We start from the raw sequence: 16,626 nt of genomic DNA on the forward strand, positions 1-16,626 counted from the left end.
GAACATTGGTGCAGTTAAACCTCCATTGGCATCTGTACCTAGAATCATAGCCTCATTGCGTTTCCTCCTTTCTAGTTGTTGGTCCTTAGTCATCTGCTTTTAAAAGATGTAATTTAGTGGTAGCCATCTTCATCAGTTAGAGAAACATACAGTGGGAAATGTCTTCAGGTTTTTCATCTGGTAAGGGTTTGTATTTTAATTATGAGAAAAACTCCTTCTGATTGCTTCAAAGCATAAACATGCTGACAAAAAATTGCGGACAGCTGACATGACTCCCATGTTATAAAGATAATTCTCTTAGTTATGATTTACTTGAATGTCCTCATCAGCATTTATTTTTCATTTTTAAACTTCCTCAGTTTTCGCAGTTTGAGTGTTAAATGGTCTTTCAATGATTTTGGTTTTTAATTTTCCTAGTTAATGATGTTGAGCATCTATCTTTTCCTATTTCATCGTAGGTAAGAGAAAGCATAGATATTGTATTATAGTTTCTTCTTGCTCATTAATGAACAAGTCCAGAGAAATTAAGATCTCATATTGAGGTGAAAAAACTACGATTAGAAGTCTAGTGAGAGCCGCTAGTTATAGCAAAGCTTCCCATACTTAAAGGACCAGATGTTCCCTATGTATTTGAAAATATGTTTTCATTATTAATAAAGGAAAATGTAGCAAACTTAATGTGAAAGTACCCAAACCCTAAAGTCCTGGATAAATTTCCCAGTGGTCGACAAACTTCGCAGTGTGTAATAGGAATAATACATTGTCATGTCTCTTTTTTCCACAGTGAACTTGAAGATGACTTACTTGGAGAAGATTTGCTCTCTGGCAAAAAGGTAAGAAATACAGGTCTTCCTGAAACTAAATGATAGTTATTTAATTGCATTTAAAATATAGGAATACATCTTATGCATGGGATGTGTTACTGGAAAGTTGGGTATAGATTAAAATTTTGTGAATCGAATTACTTTTTAAATGCACAAAGAGTTGAGTGTTTAATTTGTTAGTAAGTTCTTTGATAACTTAGAATTCAAGCCCTAAACCCTTTGAAGCAAGTACTTTAGCTCCTGCTACGACAAGGCACTCTAGCAGGCACTGAATCTCTGAAGGCGGCAGCAAAGCTGCCACTTGCCCAAAGGAAGCGGCAGCTCCTTCCTTAACATTCAGTGGTTAGTATTTGCATATTGGAGCTGGGATTTACTTTTTGGGAATATTCAGAGATAAGCATAAAAATAAACATAAATATGATACATTTTCAGATAAACAAGAATAAAAGTCTAAAACCTGATGTAGGTTTTCCTAAACTCTTGATCAAGTAAAAACTTGAAAGCAGTTATCGCTGATGTGTATATCTATCTATATATCGTGTGTATATGTATATACATAACTCTACACATATATATATATATTTTTTTTTTTGGCTGCGTTGGGTCTTCGTTGCTGCGCGTGGGCTTTCTCTAGTTGTGGCGGGCAGGGGCTGCTCTTCGTTGTGGTGCGCGGGCTTCTCATTGTGGTGGCTTCTCTTGTGGAGCACAGGCCCTAGGTGCGCGGGCTTCAGTAGTCGTGGTGCACGAGCTTAGTTGCTCTGCAGCATGTGGGATCTTCCCGGACCAGGGCTCAAACCCGTGTCCCCTGCATCGGCAGGCGGACTCTCAACCACTGCGCCACCAGGGAAGCCCCATTTTTTTTTTTTGTGGTAAGAAAAAATTACTTGTTTATAGGATACTGCCAAAGGACTCGTTCCTTTTTTTCTTTCATTAAGGGTTATAGTAAATATGATCATTATGCTTGCTGCTTCTATACTTATTTGACTGGGCATCTAAAAATTAGTTTGGGGTTTCCCTGGTGGCACAGTGGTTGGGAATTCGCCTGTCAATACAGGGGACACAGGTTCGAGCCCTGGTCTGGGAAGATCCCACGTGCTGCGAAGCGACTAAGTCCGCGCTCCACAACTGCTGAAGCCCACACGCCCTAGAGCCCGTGCTCCACAACAAGAGAAGCCACTGCGGTGGGAAGCCCGCGCACTGCAACGAAGAATAGCCCCTGCTCGCTGCAGCTAGAGAAACCTACGCACAGCAATGAAGACCCAACACAGCCATAAATAAATAAATTAATTAAAAATAAATAAATAAAAATTAGTCTGGGGTAGTTAGCCAGTATGCCATATGTAGAATCTCGACTGGCAAATGGTTATATCAAACTGAGAAAACTTTCTGAGTGGTAGGTGTTTTAATAACAAGGTTAGAAACAATCCAGTCAACGTAATTTTGCACTTTTGTAACAAGTCTTTTTTTGTGGAAGTAACATGCATTAATTAGATTTCTTACTTTAATTAGAATCAGTCGGATTTGTCAGATGAGGAGCTAAATGATGATCTTCTGCAGAGTGATAACGAAGACGAAGAAAATTTCAGGTACTCAGCATTAGCTCATTAAAAATGTTCTTTATGTAACTAAATTTCTAGTGACTAATTTATAATTATAGTGAGATATAAATGATAATGTAGCACTGTATCTTTAACATGATTATATTGTAAACAGGATATTAATATAACTCTTTGATGTGGAAGCCATATATATTTTTCTATAAATAGATCAACTGTTTAAAATCAGTGTTGGTCTTGCATTTAATGACCTCTGAGAGCTCTGTTGAGTGCTGGTTATAAAAGTTCAGTACAGGTATATGCACCGCTCTTTTAAAGAATTCTTTTATTTGGACGGGGGGCAGTGGCCCCCCACTCTTAATACTGTTGGTCACAGTTTGATGTTACTGCTTTTGTTTTCATTTTAGACAGTTTTTATCTATACATATCTAGTAACTGAATTGCCATTTTGAAAACTCCTTTGGACTGTACTTCGCCTCTAGTTGACTATCTGAATATAGTTGTTTTCGTCTGTTTGGGCTGCCATAACAAAATTTCATAAAAGGGTAGCTTACAAAGAACAGAAATTTATTTCTCACGGTTCTGGGAGCCGGGAAGTCCTAGGTTGAGGTGCTGGCCTGGTTGGGTTCTAGTGAGGACCCCCAGCCCTCTCACTGTGTACTCACATGGTTGGAAGGTGTGAGGGAGCTCTCTCGGGTCCCTTTTATAAGGGCACTGATCGTATTCAGAGGTTCCACCCTCATGACCTAGGCATCTCCCAAAGGCTTCACCTCCAGATACCATCACACTGGGTTTTAGGATTCAACACATGAATTTGGGGGGGGGGGCACAAATACTCAGTGCATGGCAATAAAGAACATCTTTCTGTTGCCGACATAGTAACGCAATTAGAAGAGGAAGAGGCATTTAGTATACTCTGTTCGGTGGAACAATTTTTTCAGTTTTATGAGGAAACATTTATTGTGAAAATATAGAGACGCTTCTTGCTTATAGATGTAGTTAACAAATATATTCCATTCATTGTTGAGCTATAGATTTGTAATAGTTTTTCTAACATAATGGGTAACAAGTTTTAAATTAATTTATTTTGTCAGTTATTTGTTTCCCAGTTCCATTCCGTGACATCATTATTATATTTTGATCTTTTGAGTTAGTTAAATTGCCCTTGAAATAAACCTTTGGAATGTTTTTAGCCATATGTCTTCAAGTGTATGTGGCATGTTCAATTTTTTGTTAGGATTGGATACTTAATAAGTGTAAACTTAGATTTAGCTACAAAACCTTGTGTTTTAAGTGTTATTATGCATTTTTAATTGTTTGACATTTATCTGTTGTGATTTAACAGGTGGAATGTGATTTCTTTTTTTGCAGTTTTAAAACTGCCCTCGTTTATTTTACTCAGAAATTAACTTTTTTTTTTTTTTTAAAGAGTTTTACTTTTTATTTTTTTATTTGCGGTACGCGGGCCTCTCATCGCTGTGGCCCCTCCCGCCGCAGAGCACAGGCTCCGGACGCGCAAGCCCGGCAGCCATGGCTCACGGGCCCAACTGCTCCACGGCATGTGGGATCCTCTCGGGCCGTGGCACGAACCCTCGTCCCCTGCATCGGCAGGCGGACTCTCAACCACTGCGCCACCAGGGAAGCCCAGAAATTAACTTTTTAAAAAAAAATTTGTGGCTAGTATAAACTTTAGTTGAACATTGAAATGTATTTTCATGCAGATTTTTAATATTTTGATTTCTTAAATAGGAGTTTATAGTTTGCGTCATAGATTTAAAAAAGAAAACAAGTTGTTCTTAAAATTCCATCTATGATTTTCTGTTTATAGAGTAATACTCCTAGTTTTACCTGGATGTTTTAGAAAATAGATACCACCCATTTCATTCTGGAAGTTAGAATGAAACATAGTCTATTTGCTTTCAGTCCTGGACTTTTGCCAGGTAGACCTGTTTCTCATGGTTGCTCTGTTCTCCTGGTCACATAAGCTGCAGCCGATGATAGAGGGGGCGCCTTATGCAGTAGGAGTCTGGTGCTGGCCCTGGCTCAGTGTAGTGCACTGAGCTCTGCGGTGTGCAGGAGGGTTTGTAGTGCTGGCTTAGTAGGGAGCACAATGAGTTTTGCTTGCAGTCGTTGTTGTCAGTGTGCATTGAGCAGCCACTGGAGTAACTTTTCACTGGTCTTTCTAACAGTTAACTTATGCAGTGATTTAGTTTTGAGCTTCACTCCAGTTGCCTGCCTTTCTTTGTATTTTTGTCCCCTCTAGTTCTCAGGGTGTCACAATTAGTCTGAATACCACATCTGGCATGGTCACATCGTTTGAACTGTCTGACAACACTAATGACCAGTCTGGAGAACAGGAATCCGAGTATGAACAAGGAGAGGATGAACTCGTTTATCACAAGTCTGATGGATCTGAACTGTATGCTCCTGAGTACCAGGAAGAAGGACAGTATGAAGGCCACGGTGCTGAGCTGGCAGAAGACCACATCGAGTACGCGGGGGAGCCGGAGGAGGAGCCGCTGTACAGCGACGAGGTGTTAGACATCGAGATCAACGAGCCTTTAGATGAGTTCACAGTGAGTCTTTCTCCTTTGTATGGCCGAAGAGAGCATGGCTGCCTGGGTACAGGTTTCTAGACTGATTTGAAATCTGTTTCCCTCCCCTGGGAGGGCGGGAAATTAGACCTTATTATCACTGTCTGCCAGTTTCTTTATCTGTGCTCTGACAAAGTTTGTGTTGACAGCTTGTTTGGCCGGAGGTAATGCTCCTTTGTCATCCTGGAAGGCTGCACAGAATCGTGACCTTGAGGAAGAAAACAGCTTTGTGTGGTGGAGATACACTGCCAATTGTTAGAAGTACTTAATGCAGGGCTTTTATCCAGGCTTTAGACAAGATCTGATAAAGTCCTTCTAAGGTGAAAAGATTATTGACCTGCTAAAGACATCTTTAAGGTGCTAATATTCCAGAGTGATTGATGTCCTGTTCATTCATCCTTTTTTGTAACTGAGAACTGTCTAAACATGAATAAAGAGATTGGAGGTTAGTTTAGGAAATGTCACCCATAATTTGTTATCTGTAATCAGGAAGCAAAGATTGCACTGATTTTTATTTCAGAAAGGTGGTTTTGGTTGGTAGCTTTTTTTTTTTTTAGGTTGAACTGTCAAGAAAGAAAAAGGTATTAGTGAAAGATTGCTCATCTGTCTTCATGTTATCATTAAAAAAGATTTGTTTTTGAAATAAGCATTAAAAGAAATTTATGTTGGAAGGGCATGACCTCCATAGGTGCAGTAGAATCTTAGGGTTTTCAGGGTGCTGGTCTCCCCCAAGGTGCAGTGTGAGTGGGGCTGCTGGAATGGGGTGGAGGCATGCAGCATTAGGGCTAGAGTTCTGCCTTTATCTCTTAATGTTTCTATTCAGAGTAGGTAATTTTTCATTTGATAAAAAATTTGTGTGTGTGTAGTTTTGAAAGACACTAATCGTTTACGTGGAGCCTTAGAATATTTAGTTCCAAACACAGTTGCGTTTATATATCGCAGTGTTATTTTTAAGATTTATTCTTTTTGAATGCTTTCTCTTTAGTAGATATAGTAATGAAAAAATATTTCTAGGTTTGGTAAACAGAATCCTGTAAAAGGCATCATGGGTCCTTGTTTTTCCGATAACTCTGTAACGGTTTCTTTTGGTAATAAATCCTTCAGTAGTGTGGACAGGTGCTCTCTGGTTTACTGGTGTGTCCATATACTATGTTAAAGTGAGACACTGTAAATTAAAATGATTCTTAAAAATTAAGCCAAGGTCTTTAAAAAATGTGCCCCGTTATTCCCTGGTTAGAGCGTTTTAGTATTTCTACTGCTCATCCCTAAAATAAGATGGTCAGTCAGTCACATCCCTTGTAAATTCAAAAGCTCAACAGATCTTTACCAGTGTCCAAGCAGTGGGGACGTAAGTATTGCTGAAATATGAAGCATAAAGCGTGGCCCCTGCCTTCTGTGAACTTAGACTTTAGTGGAACAAATCACAGTGTGGAAAGTGCTTGATAGCACTTATACATGGTCACATACGAGGTATCTCTCACTTTGGTGTTCTTGCAGAGTTTGTTGTAAAGAGAATTTTTAGTAAGTGAGGACTTTCCCTCTCTTATTTTCCAAACTTGAGGTTACATTTAGGCCCCTTGTTGTATAAAATCCAACTTAACTATCCAGCATCTTGTGCCTAAGATTCACGTATTGAAAAGACAAAAATGCAAATTCATTATACTCACAGTACTTCTCCGCATTAAAATAAATTTTTTCAGAATTAAAAAAATCTTAAATTTACTTAACTGAATGTGTCCAAATATTTTCACAGAGAGTTGTAAAGTTTAAAGGTACAAGGCGAAGTTAAATGTCTGTCTGTGAGCAGTGTCAGCTCACCTCAGTATATCCGGCTTTACAGCCACACTCATTCTTTCCTTTCTTTCTGGTTTCTTTAAGATTATTGGTTTCTTTATAGACATCACAGTGGTAGAATCTGGCACTGCCTCTTCTTTGCATGGGAAGAGAAAAATGGACTTAAGCTGTGAAATACTTTTCTCCAGCTCTGCAGTGCGGGCCTCTTACTGTCTTAGGCTGTCACTGGTGCACAGATTAATTAATTATTCATTATTAGAGTAACGAACATATGAGTAGATTGCAGTCCTGTGTATCCCAGTGGTATTTTAGTTTATTAAATGGTTTATTTAACTGTGGTTCATGTCCTACTTAGGACTTGTTAACTCATACTCTAAAGCTAGAATTAACTCTGTACTCATCACGAGTATGTTCTGTCTATTTGAGCTCACACGTAACGTCACAGGGAGGAATTTTGTGTATAACTGGGAGTGGAATCATAAAATCGCAGAATTTTACAATTGGAAGGGACAATCTTACATATGAAGAAACTGCATTTTCCCATAAAAAGTTGGTAGTAAATTGTGGTGTTCTTTCCTTTCATACTCAAAAAAATTTTTTTTGAATTTTGCTGTCCTAATCTTGAGAGTGAATTGGGATTTGATGTAAAAACTTGTATTCTTGTATTAGGAAGAGATGTATATTATTTATTATTCAACAGAATATGAGAACACTGTCAGATGATTTATACTTTTGAGCACAACCAGATTTACTTAGTGCCTTTAAAGTTAACATAGATTGAGATTTCATAAGACATTGTTCTGTAAGAACAATTTCAGATTGGTAATTTATGTAATGGATAGCAGATTTTTGTTTCCCAGTGAGAGTTCAGTGGTGTAGACTATTCTCCATTGTATGTTGGCTGACAATTTTGATTAGCATCGTATGGCCTTATTTGAAATCCGACAGTTCTGCTCTCAGTGAATCATGGGTAGTGATAGTTGCTCTTTTAGGTAGGATGGTAACAGTTTCTTTGGGGAAGTAAAATGCAGTGTGTTTGGACAGTCTTGCGAGACGGTTGTGGGGACTAAGGTGGTCTGTCACCTTGGGTACAGCTGCTGTTCTTTGTAGAGAGACTGTTGGATTCTGTGCAGTAGGGCTGTGCAGGTCCCGCAGCTGGTCCGCTCTTCCTTCCTGCCTATTGTTCACTTGAGCTGGTGGCCAGGGGCACTGGGGAGTTCAGCTCCCCTGGAGGGGTCAGATCTTGTTACTTGTAGTGATACCTGCAGGAGCCCTTCTTTCCTTGCAATTGTTGTTTCTAGCCAGCTTGCCTGCTTCCTTCCCTATGCCCTCAAGAGATGCCTGCCTGCTGCCATGCCCTTACATTTCATGCAAACCTGGAATCATCCTTCTGATTCAAGGGAGCGGCTGATGGAGAAACTAATTCTAACATGTAATTTTAATACAGCTCCTGAGTTGAATTGAATTGCCCATACTTTTGTTGTCTTCTGTTGCTATAAAAACGGTTCGAATTGGGCATGATTCCAGCCCCCGTACTGCTGCTGAGCTGCTCTGTGCAAGCACATACACACTTTCTTTTTAAGATTACATTTCCTTAGTGTTGGATTTGAAGAAGAGCTACTTGTCAGGGCCCTTGGAGGTTGAAGCAGGGTCCGTATCACTCCCTGCAGCGATTGGGTTGGCATACTGCTCTCTTGCGCCCATGAACACTCAGGGGAGGCCCCATTCTGGTTTTGTGCTTAGTGCTTTTCTGCTCAGTCTGATAATTGCCATAGTAAAATTTGCTAACATAACTAAGCATGAGTCATGAAGGTGAAAAGTGCTTAAAAACCCCAAAGCTATATGAGAAAAACTTACTTTCTCTTTAATGGCTGTTAGGATGAAGAATACTTGCAGGCTTGTGGGCAACAAGGGATGAAAGAGCAGGAAGACTGTGTTGCTGAAGAGGAATTAGATGAGATTACTGATTCCCAGGTTGCTCCTGAAACTGAAGAGGTATTTGTTCATCTTTTCAAAAGAGTCCAAAAGTTTGCTGGAGTTTTTTTTTTCTTCCAGATTTAAAATGAGCATCTTTTTAATATTAGCAAAAAGTTGATACATCTCTTCTTTGAAGTATGAGTGTAGTTAAAAAAAAAAGAACAAAAACAAAACCCTGAGCTCTCTAGAATCTTTGGACAGTGAGTTCTGGTTAGCTGTGGCTTCCAGATAGCTGTTTGCCCTTTGAGTATTAAGAATGTTTTTTTTGTTTTTTTGTGTTTTTTTTTTGCGGTACGCGGGCCTCTCACTGCTGTGGCTTCTCCCGCTGCGGAGCACAGGCTCCGGACGCACAGGCTCAGCGGCCATGGCTCACGGGCCCAGCCGCTCCGCGGCATGTGGGATCCTCCCGGACAGGGGCACGAACCCGCGTCCCCTGCAACGGCAGGCGGACTCTCAGCCAATGCGCCACCAGGGAGGCCCCTAAGAATGTTTTAAATGTTTTATGGGAGTGTGGGTAGAAATGTTTTGAAATGCGCAGTATATGTTAGTGCTTTGAAAGGAGTGCTGTAATTATTTCAAATTAGTTAACGTTAGTTAATTTTGACCATTATTCAAAAAATACTGCAGAGTTCCCTGGATTTAGGTGCTGTGTTAGGTATTGAAGAAATAAGGATGATTGAGAAGCTTGGTTCTTGTGCTCAAGGTAATTGCAGCCTCATAAAAGGGAGAGAAGACGTGGGCAAATCCCAGTGATGGAAACATAGAAGTAAACCTCCTGGAGGAGAGGCTCAGGCACATGCTTTAGCGGGTCACACAGGGGGCCTCTCTGGTCGGGTGTGTGTCTTGAGGATGGATTGGGGAACCGGGGTGGGATGTGTTGAGGCTTTATGGAGGAGGCAGCCTGTGAAGTAGGTCTGGAAAAATAGATGTCATTGGATGCATAGAGGTGTGCTCTGAGATGGAGGCTTATAGATTCTGTTTTCCAACCTTAGAACTTGTCCCATGGGTCAAGCATGTGAGCCACAAAATCATTCTATAGTCTTAGAACTTGTGGGTTAAAATTTTTTTTTTCCTTAATAATGTTTTTTCTCAGTTATTTTCCTTAATACTTTTTTCCCTCTTTTTCCCAAGAGATCATGAAAAGTGGTATTTCTCTGGCTTAGGTCATTTCCTTTAGGTCTTACACCAGTGCTTTAGAAACTCAGTAAACAAAACATTTACCCTTATCTTTTCCCTAATATAATGCTACGACAGAGTATATGATCACGTACAGACACTTTCTGGGACACCCTTGCTTTTCCCCAACGAGCTAAATTTGACTTCTCTTTTTGTGCTTTCTCTCTGTCTCTCTTGCTATTTGAAATAATTTGAAACTTAGAGAAAAGGTAGGATAGTAGAACGCTCCCTTTTCCCAGATTCTTCAATTGTAGGCAAATATATTCAGCCCAAGGAACCAAGACAAAGCTAAAGAAGATGTTAAGTAAGAAATGGTTCTCCTACTGGTGACTGCTCTGTTCTGAGTGATGAGCCACCGAACCGAGGTTCAGGGAGACCAGATTTAAGTGGGTCGTGTTTAGCACCACGTTCCGCCCAGTGCAAAGCCAGTACGAGCCTAGATTAGGTCAGACCTGTGAAAGGGTGTTTTGGCAAAAGATCTCCGAGAGAGAAATCTAAGAAGCTGTTAAGGCGTTGGGGGGGACAGACGGAAGTGGCTGTGGAGGTCATTCTGGGGGTGAGTAGTTGAAAGGGAAACCTGGGAATCCAGCGCCCATTAATTAGTTCATTTCCTCTTCATTAGTTTGTAGTATTTTGTAGTTGGAAAATTAATTCCATTGTGGTTTTTTTCCGCCCAGTAATTTATTCTTTCAGCATTTTAGGTAATACTTCTCCTTACTCAGATAATGTATTGTGTTTGTAGCATATTTTAGAGTGAGAAAAGGTTTTGTAGATTTTAAGCTTTAAATGATCTCTGGAGATATAAACTGTTTTATTGTAAAGCAGTTAAAGAATAAGAATGCTGGTAGGTGTTATGCTGTTGCTTGGGTGCCTTCGGGAACTGATAAGGTATGACTTGTAGATCTAGATGTTTCCGACTTTGGTTCCTGAACTGTATTCATTAAAATATTGAAGCAAAAGTGGATTATTATTTAAAAAAATGGTAATCTTACCTTCCATTTTCAGTGTCTTCTGAACAGACAGATTGAGGGAGAGAGTTATCTTTGGAGGAGCATGAATGATCAGACCCAGCCCTCAAGTAAATGAACTCATAACATGTATGAGTTAATATAACAATATCTCAGACATACTTAGGAAGCCTTAGTCATCGGGGGAAAAGTTAGATACCTTTCTTGTACCTTATGCCAATATTGATCTCAGATTAATTCACACCAAACTTTACATGTATTAGAAGAAAATGTTTTAATGTTTTAATAATGGTGTGTTAGCCTTAGGCTTACCTGCAAAACAGAAAACTCACCAAATAGTGCAAGTTTATTTCTCATGATGTCAAAAAATTCCAGAAGGCATTTCAGATCTGGTATTGGCCTCACAAGGTAATCAGGTACCCAGGCTTCTTCCAGATTTCCATGGTACAACTCCAGGGCTGCTGGTCTTACCATGGTCCACATCCAAGCAGTGGATTGCAGGAAGACTGAATGAGATCATGCCCACCCTTTGAAGACATGTCCCAGAGTTCTCAAACAACACTGTGTAAACATCTCATGAGTTACGTCTTAGTTACGTGGCTGTACCTCACAGCAAAGGAGACTGGTGAATATAGTGTTTTATTAGGTGACAGCATATTCAGTTAAAGCTGAGAGTTTCATGATTAAGAACATGATAGAGAATGAGTAAAAATGAGTACCAAGTTGTCTTGGTTTCACTACTCTGCTACTCTTGGTATTGGGCCTTTTTAAGCCGTAAAGGAAAAGAATGATTTGATCATACAGAAATACCCCAAAACACTATAAACAAGTTTAGAAAGTCATAGAGAAATACCCCAAAACACTATAAACAAGTTTAGACAGTATGAGGAAATATTTACACATGAGCCTAAGAATTAGTATATGTAGTAAAGTTAATATGTTCGGTATGGAAGAGTTAATATATTCAGTATGTTCCGTATATACAGATGAGCACTCCTGTAGAAAGAAGGGCAAATAATGTGAGAAAGTAATCCAAAAATAACATAAGCAAATGATCACTAAGTATATAAAATATATTCAATAAAATAAAAATTATAACAGTTGAGAATTCTAACCTGTCTTAATATTGGGAAAAATCAAAATTATTGGTCAGGTATTTTTTATTCTGTTGGGGGGATTATTTTGGAAATATTGACTGCCAGAAGAATTTTCCACAATTCTGTCGTGTCTCTGCATGTTCGGGGGAGCAAAGCACCTCCTTTGTTCCCGACAGTCTTTTCAAGGATGTTTTTGTAGCAGCATCTAGGAAAGATGTATCTTTCTCTGGAGTAGGGGGCAGCCATGCCTTCTGCTCATTATAACAGTTCCCTAAACTCAGTGCCCCTCCTGTAATACAGCTACCTTTGCACAGGGTCACCTGGCCCTCTTCGTCAGATGGCCCAATGGGAATTGGGGCTTAGGGAGCTGGACCCAAATGCTACTGCTATTGTTAAGAGTAATAAATTGTCCTAGTCTGTGGCTGAGAGTCTCGTGCCTTCTCACAGCCTCCATGAAACAGTGGCAGGCTACGTTATTAACTTGCAAGAAGAGTAAAATTGCAGACCCTACACTGTTCGTGACAGTATCAAAAGCCTGAAAGTCCTTTGGCTCAATAATTCCACTTTGATGAAGTTATCCAAGAGTTAATCTAAGATGTGCTGTTCAAGGACACATGCAGTGGGTATTTATTTGCAGCGTTGAAAATAAGTGGAACCAATGTAAATAGATTTTTCTAAAAGGTTGAATAAATGATGGTCAGGGGACTGCAGGTTGCCAAAGGATGCCCTTGCTCTCTTGGACATGGAAAGAGGCTCGTGATGCGTTAAGTGAAAAGAGCAAGCTAACAGATTTCCTCCCCTTAGGTTCCTCCATAGCTTTGCATGTTTAAATGTGTGTGTGTGACTCTCAGACACATGTCTGGATGGATAAAGACAAATGGTGATAGTGATCACCTCTGGATGGTGGGATTATTTTATACTCTCTGTGTCAAATATTTTAAAATGTTTTTGCCACGAATAAAATAACTTTTGTGAACAGGGAAATACAGAGAGGTTAAAATTTGGCCCTTGGTGATTTGGAGGGGAAAGAAGTAGAATGCGTTTGTTTAACTCCTGTGATTTCCAGTTGCTGCTAACTCACTTGAAACATCTTAATGCTTGTTTTCTATGTGACTCTTTTTATAGAGAAGAAAGTAAACTCTCATCCAGATTACATAGTTTATACCATCTGTTAAGAGGTATATTATCTGCTTTTTCTTTTAAGCTGTATGTTCCATAATTTAATTTTATATCTAGTATTTAAAAATATTTTTAAAAAGTCACTCACACATTTTCCTTATCCTCTGTCCTTGATTGTTGGTTTGTTTATTGCCTTGTTTTTGTTGCTTGTTTTTGTACTGACTGAAAATTCTTTGTATTGCTCTTTGCTCTCAGGACTTAATAGTCCTTCTTGGAGGCAGGTGTTGTGCTGGTCTTTTCTCCTGGCAACAGATGTTTTGGGCTTGTTTTCTTCCTCATAGTGGAATCGCTGAATGTCAGTCAAAGAGATCATTATTGAGAACTTGTATGCACGGTACTGTTGTGGGTGCTGGGAGGTATTATTTCAGTACCTTTTGGTAGTCTTTGCTTTTGGAGGGCTGTCCTCCCATCCTTTTTAGTAGTATAAATAAATTATATAGTCCTCAGGGAAGAGCAGCAGTTTTATTTTGCCGCATACACCTGTGTTTTGGTGTCTTCCTAGTTTTTTGACCCATTTTCTTAAATTAACTGTCTGCAGCGTGTTGATGAACCAAACCTTTGCACTCCACCTTGCGTTGCAGTGCTCATGGCTCTGGGTTGCTTAAGACGGAGGTGGAAGGCACATTGCAGTTTTTCAGATGACTTCTTTCTAGGAGTTATGTTTAAGTACACATTAGAATCTGAATTATGGAACTAAAAAGTAATTTCAGTTGAAAGGTCTATTTTCAGTGGCTCCTTTTATTTAACTAATGTTCTTCCTTGGTTAATACAAAGGAATCACTGTACTCGAAACAAATTAGAAAGACCTAATTATGAAGACTAACTCTCAAGCCTTTCTAATTATACAGCCACTTCAGTGTCAGTGATGCTTTTGTCTTCAAACACGGTTAAAAAGGTTTTGGCTTGTATAGAGGAACAAGTGAGAAGTTTAAAAATATCTTTGCACTAGTTAAATTTGAAACTTTTAAAATTGTGATAACATTTACATTCAGTGATAGGCATAGATCTGAGGTATACGTTCAGTGTTTTGATACATCCAAGTTACTATCCTTCTGTTGGTGAGAAACAGTTCATCACCCCAGAAAATTCCCCCTTGTTTCTTTCTAGTCTGTCCTGACTCCTCTCAGAGGCAAGCCGTGTTCTTAGTTCTGTTGACTTAAATTAGTCTTTCCTTGTCTTTCCTTTGCATACATTTATACAGTCAGTTTGTGATGATGTAATGCTGTGTGCCTAGCTTCTTTTGCTCACCGTAATGTTTCTGAGTTTCATCCAAGTGGTTGTGTATGTCAGTAGTCAACAGTTCATTCCATTTTATGGATATACCTTATTTGTGTTCTGATAATAGATATTTGGGTTGTTTCCAGTTTTGTTTTTGTTATTATGAATAACTCAAAGCTTATCTTACACATCGTTTTGTGAATGTAATTTTTCGTTTCCCTTGGCATTAACTAGGAGTGGAATTACTGAGACAGGGTAGCAGTGTGTTTAATGCTATAAGAAACAGCTGAATGGTTTTCCAAAGTGTTTGTACCGTTTATACTCCCACCAGTCATGTGTGAGAGTCTCAGTTCTCCCATTAGTTTATCTAGTTTTTGTACCATTATTTGTTGTAAAGGCTTTCCCATTGAGTTGCCTTGGTGCTTATGTTAAGAATCAATTGCCCACTTAAGTTTAGGTCTCTTTCTGGAATCTCTTTTTTGTTCTATTGCCAATACTACACTATCTTGATTACTGTGGCATGAAATCAGGAAGTGTAATTCACCAGTTTTGTTCCCTTTTCAAGATTGTTTTGGCTATTCTCAGTCCTTTGAATTTTGCATATAAATTCTGTAATTCACTTGTCAGTATCTATTAAAAATCTGTTTGGGATTTTTATGAAAATTACATTGTATCTTTAGATCATATTTGGGGAAAACTAACATCGTAATAACCATGTTGCCTGTTGATAAACAGTTTAATTCTTCCTACTAGTTTTTTTATTTCTTTCTTTTGCTGCGATCTCCAGTGCTATGTAGAATAGAAACATTGAGGGCACTGTTGTTCATAGTAGGTGTAAAATATTCAATATTTCATCAAGTAAGTAATATAAGCTACTTGGAGGTTTTTCAGTCAAATTGAAGTTCTTTTCTATGTCTAGTTTACTGAGATATTTTTTTTTTAAATCAGAAATGAGTGTTGAATTTTGTCAATGCTTTTTCTGCATCTGTTGAGATAATCTTGTGACTTTTATCCCCCGTTTTATTAATGTGAATTAAATTGGCTTTAAAAGCTATTAACTATATTCCCAAATTAATTTCCATTTTGCAGGTTTTTCCATTAATGTCCTCTTTCCATTAATGTCCTTTTTCTATTCTGGGATCCAGTCCAGGGCACCACATTGTTGTCTTGTCTCCTCTGGTCTGTAATAGTTTGTTGGTCTTTCCTGAGTTTCACGACCATGACAGTCTAAAGAAGTACTGGCCAGGTGTCCTGTGGAATGTCTCCCAACCTGGGCTCGTCTGATGTTTTTCTCATGATTATACTGGGGTTATGGGTTTTTGGAAAGAATACCATGGAGGTTAGGTGTCCTCATTCCATCATACCACTGGGTACAGGACCTCCCTGGCAATGTCAGCCTTGATTATGTGGTGAGGTGGCCTTTGCCAGTTAAAGATAGTAATTCTGTAAAGTTACTATCTTTTACTTTCTCTGCTCTCTTCTTTGGAAGCAAGTAACTAAGTCTAGTCTGCACCCAAGGCGAGGGAGAGGAGGGACTTAAGGTCCACTCCTGGGGGAGGGGAGAGTATGTACATATATTTGGAATTCTTCTCGAAGTAAGATTTGTTAAATTGATTTTTGAATGTTAAATCAACCTTATGCTTCCGGCTAAACCTCACTTGGTCGTGACGAATTTTCCTTTTATTTTTTGCTGGATTCCATGTGCTTTTATTTTCTTAAGGACTTTTGTGTCTGTATTCACGAAGGAGGTTGGTCTGTAATTTTCTTCTCTTGTAATGTTTGCACAATTTAATTGCTCAGTCTTTCCAGCTTGTAAATTTTAACTGTTGGTAGAAATAGATACTTTTTGTATATCATGATATAGTAAAGAAGTATCCTCTGTCAAATATTTTGTAAGCACTAAAAACTTTTGGGAAGTTTTTTAAAGCAGTGTTCTCTATAGTTTTCTATTGGGTTGGCCAAAAAGTTCCTTCAGTTTTTAAAATAAAAATAAAAGACACATTTTTCATGTTCATCAAGAACTTTATTGAACAACACATTCACCCTTTTGTTCTACTACCTTCTGCCAAGAACTGCAAATAACTGTACCAGGTGCCCTTTACAGTCTTCCAGGGAATTGAAATGTTTTCCATTAAGAGAAGTTTGTAAGTGGAAATCCGAAGATGCAATGTCTGGTGAATACGACAGATGAATTAGAACTTCCCAGCCAAGCTGTTAACAGTTTTTGCCTGGTCATCAAAGAA

The 16,626-nt window shown here is 38.9% G+C and overlaps 1 protein-coding gene across 5 annotated transcripts in view; it reads left to right on the plus strand.

Annotated features, from left to right (window-relative positions):
- RBM33 (RNA binding motif protein 33) overlaps positions 1-16,626 on the plus strand; it is a 114,316-nt gene that overhangs the window by 20,101 nt on the left and 77,589 nt on the right. For 3 of the 5 annotated variants that reach the window (XR_009520706.1, XM_060021188.1, XM_060021189.1), the window contains exons 3-6: positions 785-833; positions 2,334-2,410; positions 4,644-4,956; positions 8,647-8,763. Coding sequence is in view for 4 of the 5 variants with exons in the window: in XM_060021188.1 (XP_059877171.1) it covers positions 785-833; positions 2,334-2,410; positions 4,644-4,956; positions 8,647-8,763 (556 nt within the window). In the remaining variant the exon portion in view is untranslated. The remainder of the gene's footprint in view (positions 1-784; positions 834-2,333; positions 2,411-4,643; positions 4,957-8,646; positions 8,764-16,626) is intronic. The other 2 variants (XM_060021190.1, XM_060021191.1) reach the window with 1 other exon arrangement.

The sequence above is a fragment of the Delphinus delphis genome, chromosome 9 (genome assembly GCF_949987515.2).
Source record: "Delphinus delphis chromosome 9, mDelDel1.2, whole genome shotgun sequence".
Taxonomy (NCBI): domain Eukaryota; kingdom Metazoa; phylum Chordata; class Mammalia; order Artiodactyla; family Delphinidae; genus Delphinus; species Delphinus delphis.